The 17,795-nt window shown below is 37.8% G+C and overlaps 2 protein-coding genes across 7 annotated transcripts in view; one reads left to right on the top strand and one right to left on the bottom strand.

The window, feature by feature from the left end:
• Positions 1–5,997, top strand: part of LOC134804778 (uncharacterized) — a 52,931-nt gene extending 46,934 nt beyond the window's left edge. For 4 of the 6 annotated variants that reach the window (XM_063778007.1, XM_063778008.1, XM_063778009.1 and 1 more), the window contains one exon: positions 1,753–2,726. In XM_063778007.1, coding sequence (XP_063634077.1) covers positions 1,753–1,872 — 120 coding nt within the window. In that variant the 3' untranslated portion in view covers positions 1,873–2,726. Of the gene's footprint in view, positions 1–1,752; positions 2,727–5,816 lie in introns of those variants that run through there. The other 2 variants (XR_010146181.1, XR_010146180.1) reach the window with 2 other exon arrangements.
• Positions 5,998–7,288: 1,291 nt separating this feature from the next.
• LOC134804793 (uncharacterized) overlaps positions 7,289–17,795 on the bottom strand; it is a 37,531-nt gene continuing 27,024 nt past the window's right edge. The window contains exons 5-10 of the mRNA XM_063778034.1: positions 11,841–12,034; positions 9,687–9,846; positions 9,065–9,240; positions 8,165–8,375; positions 7,786–7,888; positions 7,289–7,518 (exon numbers count right to left, since the gene is read on the bottom strand). Coding sequence (XP_063634104.1) covers positions 7,308–7,518; positions 7,786–7,888; positions 8,165–8,375; positions 9,065–9,240; positions 9,687–9,846; positions 11,841–12,034 — 1,055 coding nt within the window. The 3' untranslated portion in view covers positions 7,289–7,307. The remainder of the gene's footprint in view (positions 7,519–7,785; positions 7,889–8,164; positions 8,376–9,064; positions 9,241–9,686; positions 9,847–11,840; positions 12,035–17,795) is intronic.

Here is a 17,795-nt window from a genome sequence, read left to right on the forward strand (position 1 = left end):
GATCCAACCACCCAGCGAGAGTCTCTCTAGGTGATGGTCGAGACTCTTCGCTATGAGACCGTTCGCTGACACAACTATCGGAACAATGATCGTCGAGTCAACATCCCACATGGCGGTAATCTCGTGAGCTAAGTCTAGGTACTTGCTGGACTTGTCCTTCTCGGCCTTCACGAGATTCTCATCATGGGGGATGGTGACGTCGGCGAGCACGGCCCGGCGCTGCGATCGGTCTATCAGCACGATGTCAGGCTTATTGGCGACAATAGTCCTGTCGGTGATGATAGATCGATCCCAATAGAGCGTGGCACGACCATTCTCGAGAACAGGCGCAGGTAAGTACTTGTAGTACGGTACTTCGCGGTCCACAAGGCCGTATAGAAGAGCAAGTTGCTGGTGAATAATCCTGGCTACGAGATTATGTCTGTGCAAGTACTCACCGTTAGCAAGATGAGAACAACCGGAAATGATATGCCTGAGTGACTCTCCGGGACGGCGGCATGCCCGACAAATGTCGACCGTACCGTCCTTCAGGATATATTTCCGATAGTTGTTCGTCATCATCACTTCGTCCGCAATTGCACAGGCAAAACCCTCGGTTTCTCCGAAGAGGTCCCCGAATCGTAACCAGTTCACCGACGCGAGCAGGTCCACATCAGGTCCCGTGAGGGCCTTGTAGAACCGCCCGTGTAGCGCCTTACTCTCCCATGCCGCCTTGCGATCCGCAGTACTTAGTACCACAGGTTTGCGCCAGTTCTCATTTGCCAAGGAGAGCGGCGTGAGGTTCCTGTCTACTGCCACCACATCACGATGCATCCCACACTCGTTGTTAAGGAAATAATTCCTGAGATTGTACACCTCGCGGTTATGGAGATCCTTGGCGTTTAGGAAGCCTCGGCCTCCACACTTCCGTGGGATGTACAATCTCATAACTGACGAGCGTGGGTGTAGCATGCGATGTGTGGTGAGCAGTGACCGGACCCAGTGACCCATCCATTATTAATATTATTATTAGTATTCTAACTAATTTATACTTGCCACTGCTGTGTGTACAACTTGCTCACAGTAGTTTTAAAACGTTAAAATATTTTTTTAGTACTGTTAGGCCCACTTGCACCATCCCACTATACCGGGGTTAAGCGGTTAAACCGTTTACCTAGTGTCAAATTGTATGGGTAACCATGGTAACTACAGGTGTAACCGGTTAACCCCGGGCTAGTGGAATGGCGCAAGTGGCGCTTAGTATGAGCAAAAAACTATTACACTTTGATTTTATTGTACGGTCGCCATCAGATGTATCGGAGCGGACAAGTTAAAGTTGCCATCTCGCTGGCCCAATATTACAGAGTTCTAGGGTACTTTACAAAGTATGCCTTATGCTGAGCGCGAGCACATTACAAATTTCCTCTATATAAATACTAGAGTAACATGCTACACCCGCACACTACGGGCCGCGGCCGTAAGCCATATGGCCGTGCCCTACGAAGTAGCAATCCGTAGCGTTGCTGGTTTGTAGCGAAAATAATTCGTAGAGGCGTAACGACAGTGTGTCCAGCCGGCCTAGCCAAGGTGACAATCGCTATCGCTACGACAACGAAATGCTTTGTGCCTCTCTATCAATGTTCCATGTCGTGGAATGTATTGGGTTCACTACGTTCCACGACTCTTCTCTTTTCGCACAGACTCTAGCATGTTGACCACGCGGCCTGATTAGTGGTAAATGTAAATAAAGTTAAAAGGCAAATCGTCCGGCAGATGGTACAAGATTACAGAGGATCAGACGCGGAGCTAGCGCCCCTGCGCGCGTCCGCGTCCACCACCGAGGACGGCTGCCGCCGCCGTTCCTGCTACAAATTAGGAGACCTGCAACAATGATGCCCACAACATAAAAATGAACATATGCCAAATTTACTCCCACCCATAAGTAGAATTTTTAAGGTGAATGGTCTTTTTTATTATTAGGCAAGTTTTTTTTTAGTTAAAATGCATCCGCATAATCTCATTTAGTGCGAATTATAACAATGATATTTGTCGAGGAATTTCAGTTTTAATTTAAATTATTTACTGGCCATATTTAAAAGTATACACTACTTACCTCAAAAATTTTTGGTTAATAATGAAAATTCATTGTTTTAAGGAGTAACCGGCATAAAACCTAACTACGAACAGCATTGATCTTGTAGCACATTCTGATGTAGCGTTCCTAGCTAAATATTACAACAGACTTAAGTGAAAGATAAAAATATGATACAATTTAATTCCTTCAATGCGTCTTCTTATTATGTTCCCAAGATATTAAATAGGTACCTAATTTATCATTACTATTTGTCGAATATTTGCTAGAGCTTAATTTAAGATATATTTTATCCAGAAAGTACGAGATCACCTTTGAACCGATGTGACATTACTCGCTACTCAAGTATTGGATTGGGACGAATAATATTTTTATGAATCATTCTATATAATTTATTATATGTCTGAATATAAGTAATTTATGGAACATAATAGGAAATTTAAAGTACTTACGCTGACGGAGTATGTGCCTACATAACTACCCGTACTTACTTAGAATGTTTTAAGCATTATTGTAATTAATTCACATAATTAATTGTTGTTTTTGTAGCCACATTAAAAATTATTAGTAACTATTTAAAATAAAATAAGATAAAATATGCAAAGTATGCCAAGATATTTAGTCATTGAAATAGTAATAAATAAATTGGTATCGATCTTCCTATTTTATTCATACCAGTAATTTAATACTTTAAAGCCAAATTACTAACTGGATTGGTTTTTACTGAATAAGCATAAGTTGACACTGTCGAATACGTTTGAAAATATGTTAATCAAATAATCAAGGAAGCCCAAAAGTATACATTTTGTGGAATGGGTAGATTGATCAGCGCCTCGAAGTACAGTGAGTGTCAGGATGGCGGGTGGCCCTTAGAGAATTTCAAAGAAATATTTATAAGCATATTGTACCTCCAGTGTACCCCAGTGTACCTTTAATTTAATAGAAACCAGTGAATCTCTCCCTTAAACGAGCTATTTGAAAAACAAGGTCCTCCTGCCATTGTGACGTGAGAATAGCGTGTGGACTTATTAAATCTTGCATTATACCGCACTAAAAGTGTGTACCTAGTTATATTGTACCTTCAGTGTACCTCTGTAAATCTTTAGTTAAAATCTGTGTAAGGCCCACTTGCACCATCCCACTAACCCGGGGTTAAGCGGTTAAACCGTTAACCCAGTGTCAAATTGTACGGGTAACCATTAGTAACTCCAGGTTTAACCGGTTAACCTCGGGTTAGTGGAATGGTGCAAGTGGGCCTAAAAGTAGATTATCCCTAGAATAAGCTACGTTCAAAATAAGGTCAACAAATAATTAATTCTAAAAACGCGGATTTTTTTTTCATTTAAATATCAGCTAACTTAAATAGCACATAGATGTGACTTACTACCTACGTATTTGATAGGAATATGTAGTTAGTTTTCGAAAAGCTAATAGGACTTGTACAGACGACTCTAAAAGTAATACTCACATGGTTTAACAGTAGTATTCACATTTACTAAATCAAGTAAGTATAATGTATTTAATTAGTGGAGTAAACGAAGCAAGATGTTGTATGGAGACCCATGCATTAATTCCTCAGTCGATGAAATTTTGCTTGGTTATTGTATAGTATGAACCGAAACTAACATATGAAATATCCAAAAAAAAAAACACTCCTAAGTTAGGTTTTTATACGTAAAAATACAAATCTGTTTATATATTGAACCGAGTAATTCCTCCGTCCAAAATTATTTTACCAAATAAGTTATTTGTATCAGCATGTGATACTAGAAAAAAATCAAAAACTTTTGTCAAACATGAGAATATTTTTTTATGATAATTCCTTTTTTTGGTGCTCATTTTCATCGGAAAATTGCTCTGTCAATTTTTTCTTCTTATATGATCTTAGAATATAATTTAGCGTAGAGGGTAAGAAAATCCAAAAAAAATGCATACCCAAATTTATGTATTTTAGAACTATTAAAAACTGAGAGTGGAAAATTTCTCAGCCTGATTTCTTTTTAAATATATACTGAGTAGTCACGTATACACTTAAGTCCAAAATATCCAAAAGAAATATCATCCAGGACACCGAAATTTTGGAAGCGAAGATAAATCCATCCCGCGGTTACGCAATAATGTACCGTCTTCCTTTAGCAGTTTAGTGCAGATTAGCGTCCTTGTGCTTCTAGTACGACCCGACCGCGTGACCCGCAGCCTGCACTTAATGGCTCCTCTACACGATGGGCCAGCGCCGGCCACTCCAAGGGACGCAGCCATGCGGTAGAATGAGATAGCAATATCACTTGCTCCCTCTAACGCTTAAATGCGTCCCTTGGAGTGGCCGGCGCTGGCCCATCGTGTAGAGCTGTAGAGGAGCCATAAGAAGGGAGTTGTCGTTGTCACTAGTGTGTGATTCTTTACACTACATTTGCTTGACCAAGTATATTTTACAAAAAAAATATTGCAGCAGTGGCAACATTGTAGTAAGTTTTTTGGTCTTGAATTACGTTTTTTAGTATAGAAAAGCAGCAAGCCGCCACCGCCGGGTAGTATAGGGCGAGGCGCGGCGCGCGCGCGGGCGGCGGCCGGTACCGCTCACGCACCCCGCTTGTACTCCGCTCCCTACACACTGTTCCCGTTATGTTTCGTTTTTAATGCGCTCGTTATTTTTTTGGATGTTTTTATAGATGAATGGAAAGAAAACTGTGAACTTAATTCAATAAATAAAATGGATAGAGAAATTTTCCACAGCGAGTAAAAAGGCAATTTCTGAAAATAGTATAGTTACATGGTAATTTTTTTGGATTTTCATTTTGTAGGTATAAAACGGCAATAAGCTGGCATTCCAGTGAAAAAATTAGACTGAGCAATTTTCCGGTCCAAGACACACCAAAAAATTATATTTTATTAATATTGGTATTTCTGCTGGGATATTTTTTTGGATATTTCATATATTGTTGCAATACGTTACATGAATATGTCCGGTGAAGAAAGTTTGAACGGAGCATTTTTCTGTAAAAAGATATTAACGATTTGAGACTTTAGGTATTTACTTTAATTCTATTATTATTATTCTTTGGATATTTATACAATACTTATTATTTATTGATACTTTATCATACTGTAAAATTTTTTCTGGCTGAGGAATTACTGCGGGGTCCACTACCTTTATTTACTACATTAAATGGACATTTCTATTTAAAGTTGTACCAAACATTTTTGTGTTGGAATTGGGAATTTTTATATTATTACTACTCAAACTCACGAGCCTTTTCCATTTTTACTGAGAATAAAAAGTGTCCCCAAAATGTTTGGTCCGTTTGGTTTTCAATACAACTTTCTATGACCGTAACAAAACGGCCAAAAATAGAATTGTATGAAATTTTGAGGACACTTTTTTTCTCGTATTAGGATCTTAAAAGCTCGTGATTCTAAGTAAAATAATATAAAAAATCCAAAATCTTAAATGCAAGTTACAATTTTAAATACAAATATCCTAATAATCAATTTTAAATCCCATCAACTCTCAATAGTCCTTACACCCTGGCGGGTGCTGCCTCTGCGTGCGTCCCATGACACGGGCAAGGGCAGCATTCGCTCGGTGTACCCCTTACATTTCATTGAAGTGTCAAAAGGGCCTCTACGTGTTGACTTCGGCTCCGCGCACGCCTCCCAAAGGTCCGGAAGACCATTATTCCATGATGGGAAAGAAATTCATTATATTTAGTTAAAATTCCTTAGATCTGATTTTTCTTTTTTCCAGAAAAAAGGGTGCAGAGAGTTACAATTAATCAGGGCTATATCAGACGAGAGAAAATTAAACCCTAACTCACATTCCATAAATTAGTTAAATACTATGTATATGTTAAGTTATATTATTTATATTACTAGTTATTTACATTCGAAACATTAACAATAATTACTAATAATTAGAACATCTTCAAGAGTCTTATCTTAATTTAATTACTCTAGTTACATATTCTTATTTATCAAACAAGGTTAATTATTAACAATACAAAGTGCAAATAATAACGGTAACTATTAATTTATCGCTTAATTAAGTAACAAGTCAAGTTATGTGTAGGTCAAATATACAACTTTATGGCTTACTCTCAAGTTTTGGTATACCTACAACCACATTTCTAAAATACGAACATGGATAAAATAGATTATGGGAATAAACTTAACAGGTAAAAGATTTTATTTCCGTTCTCTGGTAATAAGTTAAAAGTAAACTTGGTAGGTACTCAGGCGGAAGACTCGTGTGGCATCTATAACCGAATTAACGACGAACTAAGTAGGTATTTAAGGCTAAGATGCGATTGCTTCAGTTTTTTAAGGTGGGACACCTTAAAAAACTTCAGAGTTTGAAGAGTGTGCTATGAAATCAGAAATTAAGATTATTGTTATAGTTGCAATCGCAATCAAAAGAGATTAGGAGTATTTGTATAAAGGTCATCTTACTTACCTAGCAGGATTTATCGTGAATTAATATAATTATATGAGTATTTGCTGAATTGTTGTATCAGTATGTACTCTTTAGGTACTTACTGTTAGGTATGACATACCACTACCACACTCATACACCGCTTACCCATTCCTTAGCACCTCGAACATTTTTCATTTATATGGTAGACCAATGGGTAGACCCAAACCATCGAGTGTTGCCTATTTATATTGCCTTTGATATAGCTGGGGTTTTGTAACATTCCGTTAGATCTGAGTAGCTCAGTACTTCATGTTTAAAATACAAAATACTACACAGTAATATACACATTGTAACGGATCTTTAGAAAACCGAACTCAATTGGCTATTCACCCCACCTCGCTCTCCATGACCTAACACAATAAATAAGTATCATAAGATTTACAGACTCAAAAATTATTGTTTTAACCAAGGTGGGTTACTTTCCACAATATTGGTAAAGTTAGGCTATGTTGAACCCTTCCGACGTGTCGGCAGCCAGTGTTGCTCGAAGGTTGAACCAGAACGACATTGTTAAAAGAAGTCTTAGTATCTAGCTACCTATAGATATCTTGAAACACTCACTGGTTTATATGAACCTACTCGTACACATACCTACCTATGATGAAGTGGTGCACAATCTTAGATGTGTAGGTACCTATATAATTTTGGTTATGTTGGCCACACGCATTATATAGTCTACTGGTAAGTACACTTATGGCCAATATAACACATGAACTTTTATTTAGTAAGATCTGATAAATGGCGATATGGGAGTGGGCGAGGGGTTTAGTTGCGCGAGTCGGTAGAGGAGGGTAAGTTTTCTCCGTCGAGCTTGTGGCGCGCGGCGTGCGCGTAGGCCTCGGCGGCGATGGCCGGCCAGGAGTCGCGCGCGGCGGGGGCCCCGGCGGCCCACTCTGAAGTGGACACCTCCGCCGGCCTCTCCGCGCTTTCCGTCTTCGGCGCGCACTCAAGTGATAGCGGCTTTGGAGTTTCAATCCTATACAACATATACAACTCAAATTTAGGATTATTAGTGTTTTAGACAAACCCAAGGCATTTAGATCCGACTGTCAAGGTGGTATGGAGCGGAGGTAAGAGGAACACCGGGACGGGACAAACACTTGTAAGGAACAGTTCATACTACATCCTTTCTTTTCTAGTCCTTCTTCCTCTTACACTTATCCGAATGAATTGATTAGGTAAATGACTCTATGAGAAATATATTTACTTATATTCAGTCATGCACTCTTAGATAAAAAAATACCTCACGCGTTCTGGTGACTGCATGGCATCGTTCGTGCTTGATATTTCAAGGTCCTCGGCGTAATTCAGGTGCAACTTTTCACCATCGTTTCGTGTTTCTTTTTCTGAAAATGCAATCCAGTCTATCAATTGATATTCCAAGATGGTTGTTCTCGTCCTAGTCAGATAAATTCAAATATATTTGATTTTAAATCTTAAAATATAATTCTGTTGATATAGTTGCGTTTACAACTTTATGCAAGCTGACAAACATTTAAGTACGTTATGTTTAGCGAATTAGTGGCAACAAATATTATGATTGTGTCTAAGTATCAACGCACTGGTGCATAAAGATCGATCATGAGAGAGATCAGAGATCCATGTTGGCGAGTGTTAGGTACCGTCGAGGTTGATGGGCTGGTCAGGCCAGCCGAGCGAGTCGCCCTCGACGTCGACGGGCTCGTCCTCGGCGTCGTAGCGGGGCTCGCGCGGCCGCTCCTCGCGCCGCTCCTCCTCCAAGTCGTACCCGAGCATGCTCTCCACGGTGTGATGCCGCTTGCGAGTGCGCAACTTCAGTCGCCGCTGCCGGTTGGCGCGGATACGCTGGTACGTCTGTTCATTGAAATTTATGTTGACACTGTTTTTACAAGCTTTTACTTGCACTATTTGTATGTAGGGAGGTTCCCTACCTATTATTCGATTGAAGTAAAACTTCACATACAAGATGGCAGAACCTCCAACGCGCACTATCCCTATTCCGCGTCCCTACTTATTTAAAAAAACCGGTCAAGTGCGAGTTCGTTTATATTGCGACATAAAATATTAGAAATAGGGAATATTACGCAAAACTCTGCGTAGGGGGCGCCACTACCACTATCCATCACAATCTGGGGGTCTACCGCGAAACAAGAAAATCGAAATTTCGTTATCTAACCTCTCTTTACTCTTGCATATTCGAGCGATAAAGAGGCAGATTTTTTTCACTGTGAAAAAAAAAAAAAAACTTTTTTTGAAATGTACAATTTGAGCTCCTACAAACGATATCCCACTTGACCTAGTAACAAGACTTTGAAATTTTGCCCCCTCTTCATATGGGGAATTTTTCATATCTAATTAAAAAACAACACTTTCATTGTGTCTGGGTTAGCGTTGTTCATGACTTTACCCAATTTCAAATCGATAGCTTAATTAGTTTGTCGAGATAATTACCGACGTGACAGACAGACGGACGGACATAGTCGAATCTTTTGTACCTTTTAGGTACGGAATCCTAAAAAGGTGTACAAAAAAGTGTCCCGTACTTCCCAGCGCGCGTCCTCATCCTGGTGATGCAGCGAGTGCGCGGGCGGCGCGGCGTCGCGGGGCAGCGCGCTCAGGCTGTAGAGGTGTTGCAGCTCCTGTAGGAAGTGCGCTTGCGCCACGCCCGGGCCGAGCCGCGCGCCGCATACACCACATGCTGACTTGCGCTCGCCATCAGCTGCAAATATTTCTCTAAATAAATAAATCTAAATCTTACGACATTAAATTATAGCTCTTAAAACTTTTTGAGACAACTAACGACCCGCCCCTGCTTCGCACGGGTTACACAAAACCTTAACAAATTATATACCTAAACCTTCCTCAAAATAACTCTATTGATAGGAGAAAACAGCATGAAAATCCGTTTAGTAGTTTTTGAGTTTATCGCGAACAGACAGACGCGGCGGGGACTTTGTTTTATAAGGAATAGTGATGTAAGTTTACGATAATTAATCGTTTAGATAATCAAGAGCTGGTATGCGGTGAGGCTGAGACGAATCGATGTCACCGCTCAAGTAGCCACTCGACTTGCAGGTCCGAGGCGGCAGAGTCCAGTGAACTGGTGTCGTCGCGCGAGTTCTAGTATTGCAGCAGCATGCAACTTCAAGTACTGTTTAGACTCACGGGAGAAGAAATCATGTGAGTCAGTGCAGGGCGCGGTGGCGGGCGGCTCATCGTCCTTGCAGGGCCGCGGCGACGCCGAGGCGGCGGAGCCCGGGGAGCTGGTGTCGTCGCGCGGGTAGTGCCGGTACAGTGGCGGCGTGCTACTGTCGTCCCGGACGCTCTGCGCAACACCACATAATATGTACTTACTAATTATTTCTGGTATACACACAGCTTTAAAAAAATAGGCTTAAGTATCTGTAAGTTTTGATTCAACTCTCAGTACAATTTGTACCTATAGGTATGTAGATTAAGAATTTGGTATGACGGAACTGGGTCCTGAAGGTCTAAGATGGTCGGCTCTTTATCATTTGTCACCATGCCTATCACGTTCTAACAAATATGTAAGTGCGAAAGTGACGCACGGCATGACAATTGATAAAAATGCGACCATGATACCGCTTCTGGGCTAAATTTATACAATAAACTTTTATCATTTTTTTCATTTGTATTCGTGTGTTTATTGCATATCTTACAGTTGCATTTCTTTTTAGGAATCAGGCGGTAATAAGATACATTGTTTTGAAATGAACCTTTTAAGTAAAAATCCTGACCGTAACAATCTGACTCTGATTTTCGTTTCTAGCGTGCAATTTTGAGACTATTTTTAGGTTTCACATAATATATGAGTTTCACATAGGCAAGCCTACACTAAATATTTTTGAAGTGAAAACTTCTTTAGCGGCGCTGGGCACTTTTTGAGGTGGGGAAAAAATGATAAACTCGAGACAGCGTAAGGCGATCACGTGACCGTAAGGTTTAGATGGCCACTCATTTAGATGACATTTAAATCAACAAAGAAAAACTCAATGACATTACATGAAAAAGGTTCTAATCTTGTACGGGATGAAATACGAGGATCTCACAGTTACATTCTAACTTTATATCACTCAAATATAATTCAATAAAGCTACATATTGATGAAATCGCTAATAAAAGTGAACTCTAGTACTGGTGAATAAAACTCAAAATATCATGACCAAATACAAATATATTTAGATGCGAGGTCTGCAAGGTAACTTTACAATTTCTATTCGAATTTTAAACAATCAACGCTACAAATTTGAATTTCGAATTTTAAACAAGCTCACTGACCAGCAATTTCGGAACTAAAGTTTTTCAATAGAAAGGAGGATGGGTCAATTATACATATAGTGTAGTAAATGAAGCAAGTTGTTGTATGGAGACCCATGCATTAATTTCTCAGTCGATGAAATTTAGCTTGGTTATTGTATAGTATGAGCCGATACTAACATTATAAATATCCAAAAAAAAACACTCCTAAGTTAGGTAAAAACACAAATCTGATTATATATTGAACCGAGTAATTCCTCAGTCCAAAATTATTTTACAAAATAAGTTATTTGTATCAGTATGTGATACTAGAAAAAAATCTAAAAGTTTTGTCAAACATGAGAATATTTTTTTATGATACTTAATTTTTTTGACGCTCATTTTCATCGGAAAATTGCTCTGTCATTTTTTTCTTCTTATACGATCTTAGAATATAATTTGGCGCAGTGGGTAAAAAAATCCAAAAAAAATGCGTATCGAAATGTATGCATTATAGAACTATTAAAAACTGAGAGTGGAAAATTTTTAGATTTTCATTTTGTAGGTATAAAACGGCAATAAAATGGCATTCCAGTGAAAAAATTAGACTGAGCAATTTTCCGGTCCAAGACGTCAAAAATTTTTATTTTATTAATAGGTACTGGTATTTCTGCTGGGATATTTTTTTGATATTTCATATATTGTTGCAATACGTTACATGAATATGTCTGGTGAAGAAAGTTTGAACGGAGCATTTTTCCGTAAAAAGATATTAACGATTTAAGGCTTTAGGTATTTACTTTAATTCTATTATTATTATTCTTTGGAAATTTATACAATACTTTTTATTTATTGAAACTTTATCATACTGTAAAGTTTTTTCTGGCTGAGGAATTAATGCGGGGTCCACTACCTTTATTTACTACACTAATAGTGCTGCAGACATTTTGGACTAGTCATTGAGTTTTCACTTCTGTTGGCACTCCCGGAGTGCAACCCGTTGTTTTTTTTATCTCCAGAACCTTTTTATGAGTTATTCCATAAAACTCTGGTAGGACATACCCTGAGAGCTTGCCCGACGGATTGTCCTAGAGCGTACTGCTCCCCCAGGTGCCTTGCGAAGGCCTTCCCCGGGTACAGGGGGTGGAAGGCGCCTCCGATAGGTCGGAAGGCGCCGCAGCCGAAGCTCTGCAGCGCGGGGTGCAGGAACTGCGGCGCCATGTGGTGCAGGAACCCTTCCATTGTTCGCAGGTACTCTAAATGCAAAGAAATATTACAACAAATAAACTTCTACCTCTAGATCGTTTATTCTCGCAAGCGTGGAATGGTGGAATTATGTTAGTAGGTACCGAGATAATTATTTAACTCTGGATGTTAATATTGCAAATCTGTTTAAAGAGATTGTAAAAGTTAATTTAGTATGTACCTAGATGACAGTACAGTGTACAATTTGTTGGTTTATGGCGTTTTTGATATGCATTTTTATTGGAATTTGAAAAACTTTATTACTTAGAGCATTTTTGAATGAATATTTAGTTGGCAGTGCAAACATAATGTAGGTTACCTATACTTTATAACATATTTTTAAGTAGTTCGTTATGAGTAAAATGATTACACATAAAAAACTACTTAATATAGGTACTTAAGTACTTACATATTATACATATACCTAGTTTGCTATCAAGTCAGCATATGTATAGGTAAGGTCAGGTGGGGAAAGAGGAACTATGGGAGAAGGTGGGCACTTGTAGGAAAAATAAACAGCGATACTTAAAAATGTTAAAAACTTAACTAATTAAATTATCGCGTTTGTCCCGTACAAACGCGAATTTTCTGTAGATTTGCAGGTATAAGAGTTTTCTTTTCTATGATTATATAATACTAATATACTATACTAATTACTAATAATCGCCTGCTTTAAATGCCGAATGAAAAGTCGCAACACAAGAAATAAAATGCGTTTGTACGGGACAGCCCGTAGAATGCTCCAGTAGAGCTGAAATTTTGCATAAATAGGTATGTAAATTGGATGACAATGCAATATTACAATGACATGGAGCTGATCTGATGATGAAGACAGGAGACTGTGATAAAATAACGCAAACTAATTATGTTTGGGGTTGTTAGAATTATCTCGACGAGTATTAGTTGCCTGTTGAAAGAAAAGTACAGTCAGCGATAAAAGCTTGTACCAATAATGGTTTTTTTTCAATAACTTATTCTTGTTTCTGACGCTTCTATTCCCAAACGGCTGCTATTTAACTGATCACCAGATTTAGTAAAATGTAATACCAAAAAAATCTATTTTACCACCCTAAAATAATAAATGATCACCAAAATTATAACATCATTTTAATGTGAAATGATTACCAATTTTATTACATTTTACCATCCTATTAAAGGAAATGACACCAAACTAATCATTATTAACCCAAAAATAGTAAATGATTACCAAATTTCAAACCCCATTTTAATGTGAAATGATAACCAAATTTTTACATCTTGCTAACTTATTAAAGAAAATGACACCAAAATAATCATTGTAAACCCAAAAATAGTAAATGACCAGCAAAATTAGAACTCCATTTTAATGTAAAATTATAACCAAATTTTTGAATTTTGCTATCCTATTAAAGCAAATGACTCCAAAATAATAATTGTAAACCCAAAAATAGTAAATGACCACCAAAATTGAACCACATTTTAATAAAAAATGTGCTAATATTTAATATATCTATCGTTATCCTATTAAATTAATTAATCCACTTCGTCACCTTTTTCTAGTAGCATTTAATTTCTGCAACAGTTGCAGTTCTAACCTAACCTAACCCACTTTTCTAGTAGTTAGCATTTCGTTTCTGTAAGGGTCGCAGTTCAAACCTAACCTAATCCACTTTTCTAGTAGCATTTCTTTTCTGCAAGGGTCGCAATTCAAACCTAACCCAACCCACTTTTCTAGTAGCATTTCGTTTCTGTATGGGTCGCAGTTCAAACCTAACCTAACCCACTTTTCTAGTAGCATTTCTTTTCTGTAAGGGTCGCTGTTCAAACCTAAACTAACCCACTTTTCTAGTAGCATTTCTTTTCTGTAAGGGTCGCAGTTCAAACCTAACCTAACCCACTTTTCTAGAAGCATTTCTTTTCTGTAAGGGTCGCAGTTCAAACCTAACCTAACCCACTTTTCTAGTAGCATTTCTTTTCTGTATGGGTCGCAGTTCAAACCTAACCTAACCCACTTTTCTAGTAGCATTTCTTTTCTGTAAGGGTCGCAGTTCAAACCTAACCTAACCCACTTTTCTAGTAGCATTTCTTTTCTGTAAGGATCGCAGTTCAAACCTAACCTAACCCACTTTTCTAGTAGTACTTCGTTTCTGTAAGGGTCGCAGTTCAAACCTAACCTAACCCACTTTTCTAGTAGCATTTCTTTTCTGTAAGGGTCGCAGTTCAAACCTAACCTAACCCACTTTTCTAGTAGTACTTCGTTTCTGTAAGGGTCGCAGTTCCAACATAACCTAACCCACTTTTCTTGCATTTCGTTTCTGTAAGGGTCGCAGTTCAAACCTAACCTACTTTTCTAGTAGAATTTCGGTTCTGTATGGGTCGCAGTTCAAACCTAACCTAACCCACTTTTCTAGTAGCATTTCGTTTCTGTATGGGTCGCAGTTCTAACCTAACCTAACCCAATTTTATAGTAGCATTTCGTTTCTGTAAAGGTTGCAGTTCAAACCTAACGTAACCTACTTTTCTAGTAATGTAAGAGTCGCAGTGCTAACCTAACCTAACCCACTTAACTGATAGCAGCTCAAACTGATAGCAGTTTAACCTACTTTTCTAGTAGCATAACGAAATGCTACTAGAAAAGTAGGTTAGGTTAGGTAGGTATGCGGTGCGGGGTACGAGGGTTTGAGCGAGAGGGGCTAGTAATTTTGGCATAAGTTTACTTTATTTGGTAATTGGTAAATACATTTTTTGGCTATCATAGTGGTTTATTTAGGTGAAAATATCGCATTAATTGGTCTTCAAGATTTGGTGATCATTAATGATTTTTGGTGATCATTCAATATATTTGGTATTTGAATACAATTTGAAGTGCAGTCGCAATTAAAACGGTGGTACTTTTGTATTTTTAGGCCTTATTTTTTTGGTGTTCAGTAATTTTTTTTGGTAAGCATGAATTTTTAATTTAGGGTACCAAAGTATTTTTTGGTGGTCATTATATTTGTAGCCTTCCCAAACTCAAGGATGAATTCGATTGTACACAGTATATATAAGTATGTTTACAAATCTGTACAATAACTACATGATGAAAATATCTGTGAACCGAAACATAGGTACTTCTTATTTTTTTAATATTAGGTACCTACGCATTTTTATTTTCTTCACAGATTTTAGTCAGCATTTCAGTCAGCATAATATTATTATAAAACGTTGGCCGACGCGTGGGACTCTCCGTGGCCACAGTATAATAAAGAGTACTAACGTACAGTATGGACACTCCCTGCCTCCCGTTGAAAGTACCGCCCACCCCCTCTCGGTTACCTCACAGTTACCGGCTGGCAAGGACGCGACGACGACGCGGTGCGCAGAGCGGAGGCCACGTAAAATATTCAAATATTAAACAAATGTGACGTCCCACGGTCAAAGGTACCTTATGGCGGGTATGGAGTTATGCATACCCCAGTAATCTACAATAAATAAGCTATCGATAACACAAAAGATCAACCTTCTAGGTTGCGTAGTTACAGAGATATGATTTTTTGAAAATAATGTTGTGAAATGAGCAACTTTACGATAGAGAAGTTTTAAGTTTAGCCGCCTAAAAAACTATGTTCCTGAAGTAAGTTACATAGTTGACTACAAATAATAATGCCTTATATATCTGAGATTAAAAAAATATTGCGACTTGTTCTGTAATGCAAATAGAAACTTTTGATATCGACTGATTTATGTGTATACTAACCAATCTCTTGAAAATAAAGTTTTATTTCATTTTCACGATTGATTGCAATGAGCTCTCAAGATTTAAATTTTATCTATTAGAAAACGACACTGACAGACAATTTAAGCAAAAAACAATACCGATTTAGAGGTGAAAATGTATTTTCTGACTTTTTCATATAAAATCACAAAATTGAATATTTTTACTTTTAATGTGACACACAATAAATTTTTCTGAGCACATATGAAAGAAATTCTGTCATTCAAATGAAATAAATCCTAAAACCCCAACTAAATACTATATTTAACCCCTTATGCCACTTTAAACTTACATAACAATAACAGTATTTGCTCCATACATTTACGAAAAGGTACCTTATGGAAATAAATCTAATAGTACATCACTACAAAATATCAATCATATTATAGTTTATCTTTTATGAATAGAAAATATTAATTTACATTAAACTGCCCCCAATTTAATTAGTTCTTCGTCATAATAATCTTAAAAAAGACCAATAATTTGTATGTAATGAAAAGGTACCTTGTGGTCAAGTTACATGATGAGGCATGATGATGATGGAACAGTTAGGATAAACTAATAATATTTTGGGGTTAAGATGGTATAAATCGTCTATTTCTTATCAATAATATATTTCGGTTGCTATTGAAGATAAGCGGCATTGAGGTTCAATGACCTCAGATATTCCATAAGGTAATGCGTCGGGTATTGGCATTTTTCAGCAAACCAATGGCTGATTTACTGCATGCGACCAAACCAAATGAAGATTATTCTAGTTAAGAAAGACTTGACGAGAATAACTTTGGTATAATAGCAGTCTACTTGGATTTGTGATGTCGGTCTATGTACGGTTATAATATTTGCGAGGCGCCCCAACCAGAACTGAAATTATCAAATTAGTTTTGCAGAATGCTAATACAGTTCTCTACCAAACTTCTTTTCCCGTATTGACTAGTTTTTTTGGGAATTTTCAATCTTTTTTCCATAAGGTACCTTTTCTACTAAACTCTGAGACGACATTACTAGGCTTATAACTAACTTATAACAAAAATAAAAACAGGTAAACAAACGTTACGCATTAAGGTTTCAGATCACACAATAAAAAAAAATTGAGCATTTTTTCACCTCTTTACAAAACATTTAATATCTCCGAAACTAGAAACCCTCATAAGGTACCTTTTCCCGTGGAACGTCACAAATATTTACAAAACCTATCAGATCACACTAACAAAAAATCATGTTTTCAACTTCCGTAATATTTTGGTGGCCTGAATTTCCTTACAAAAATTTTGTTACTTCGTTTATACTGATTCAAAATAGGAAACCATTGTATAAATCGAGCTTAGATACCCACCTTAGAGCTAATACGATTCTTATTTCTTCCTAATTCGCGCAATGAGTTTTGAGTCATTGAGGTCATCGAACTTGACAACAAAATGGCGGGAACCCTAGCACGTCTTATCTCACTCACAAAAGCATGGTACGCGTTCACCTACACGAGCTTAGACTGTGTGCGTAGGAACGCGTTTGTTTCATACAATACATTTGATCGCCAGTGTCCGAGGTGTGCCGTGGCTGAAGCACTGGGTCGTGCAGCTATATACATGCCCCATTATGTAAAACATTGTTTTAATGTTATGTTTTTACTAACCCTAGATTTAAGTATTAGTATGTTACTAACACATTAAGGACTTATGTTTGAAATAAATGGTTTTTGACATGTTTTGATTGATAAAACGCACTTTCACTGGGAATAATAAAAAATGGTATAAAATAGGTATACTTAGCCGAGTAACGGCCGCTCAACGAAACAGTAATAATTGTTTGTTTTAAGAGCGGTAAGTATTACGTCCTCAATGCGGTTAATAGCACAACACTCGGGCCCAGTAGCTGATTGTTCGTTTAGAGTTGAAACAATAAACGCCTGCCGTTTTTGTGACTGACAATGTTGGTGGTCGATATCACAAACAACTGAACTAATAGACATGCAAAGGAAAGTAGAGTTAGACCAAGAAAAGTCTGCCGCGATTTTGATAGCCCACGCAGTGCAAGTGTTA

Source organism: Cydia splendana, chromosome Z (assembly GCF_910591565.1).
Source record: "Cydia splendana chromosome Z, ilCydSple1.2, whole genome shotgun sequence".
NCBI classification, from domain to species: Eukaryota; Metazoa; Arthropoda; class Insecta; order Lepidoptera; family Tortricidae; genus Cydia; species Cydia splendana.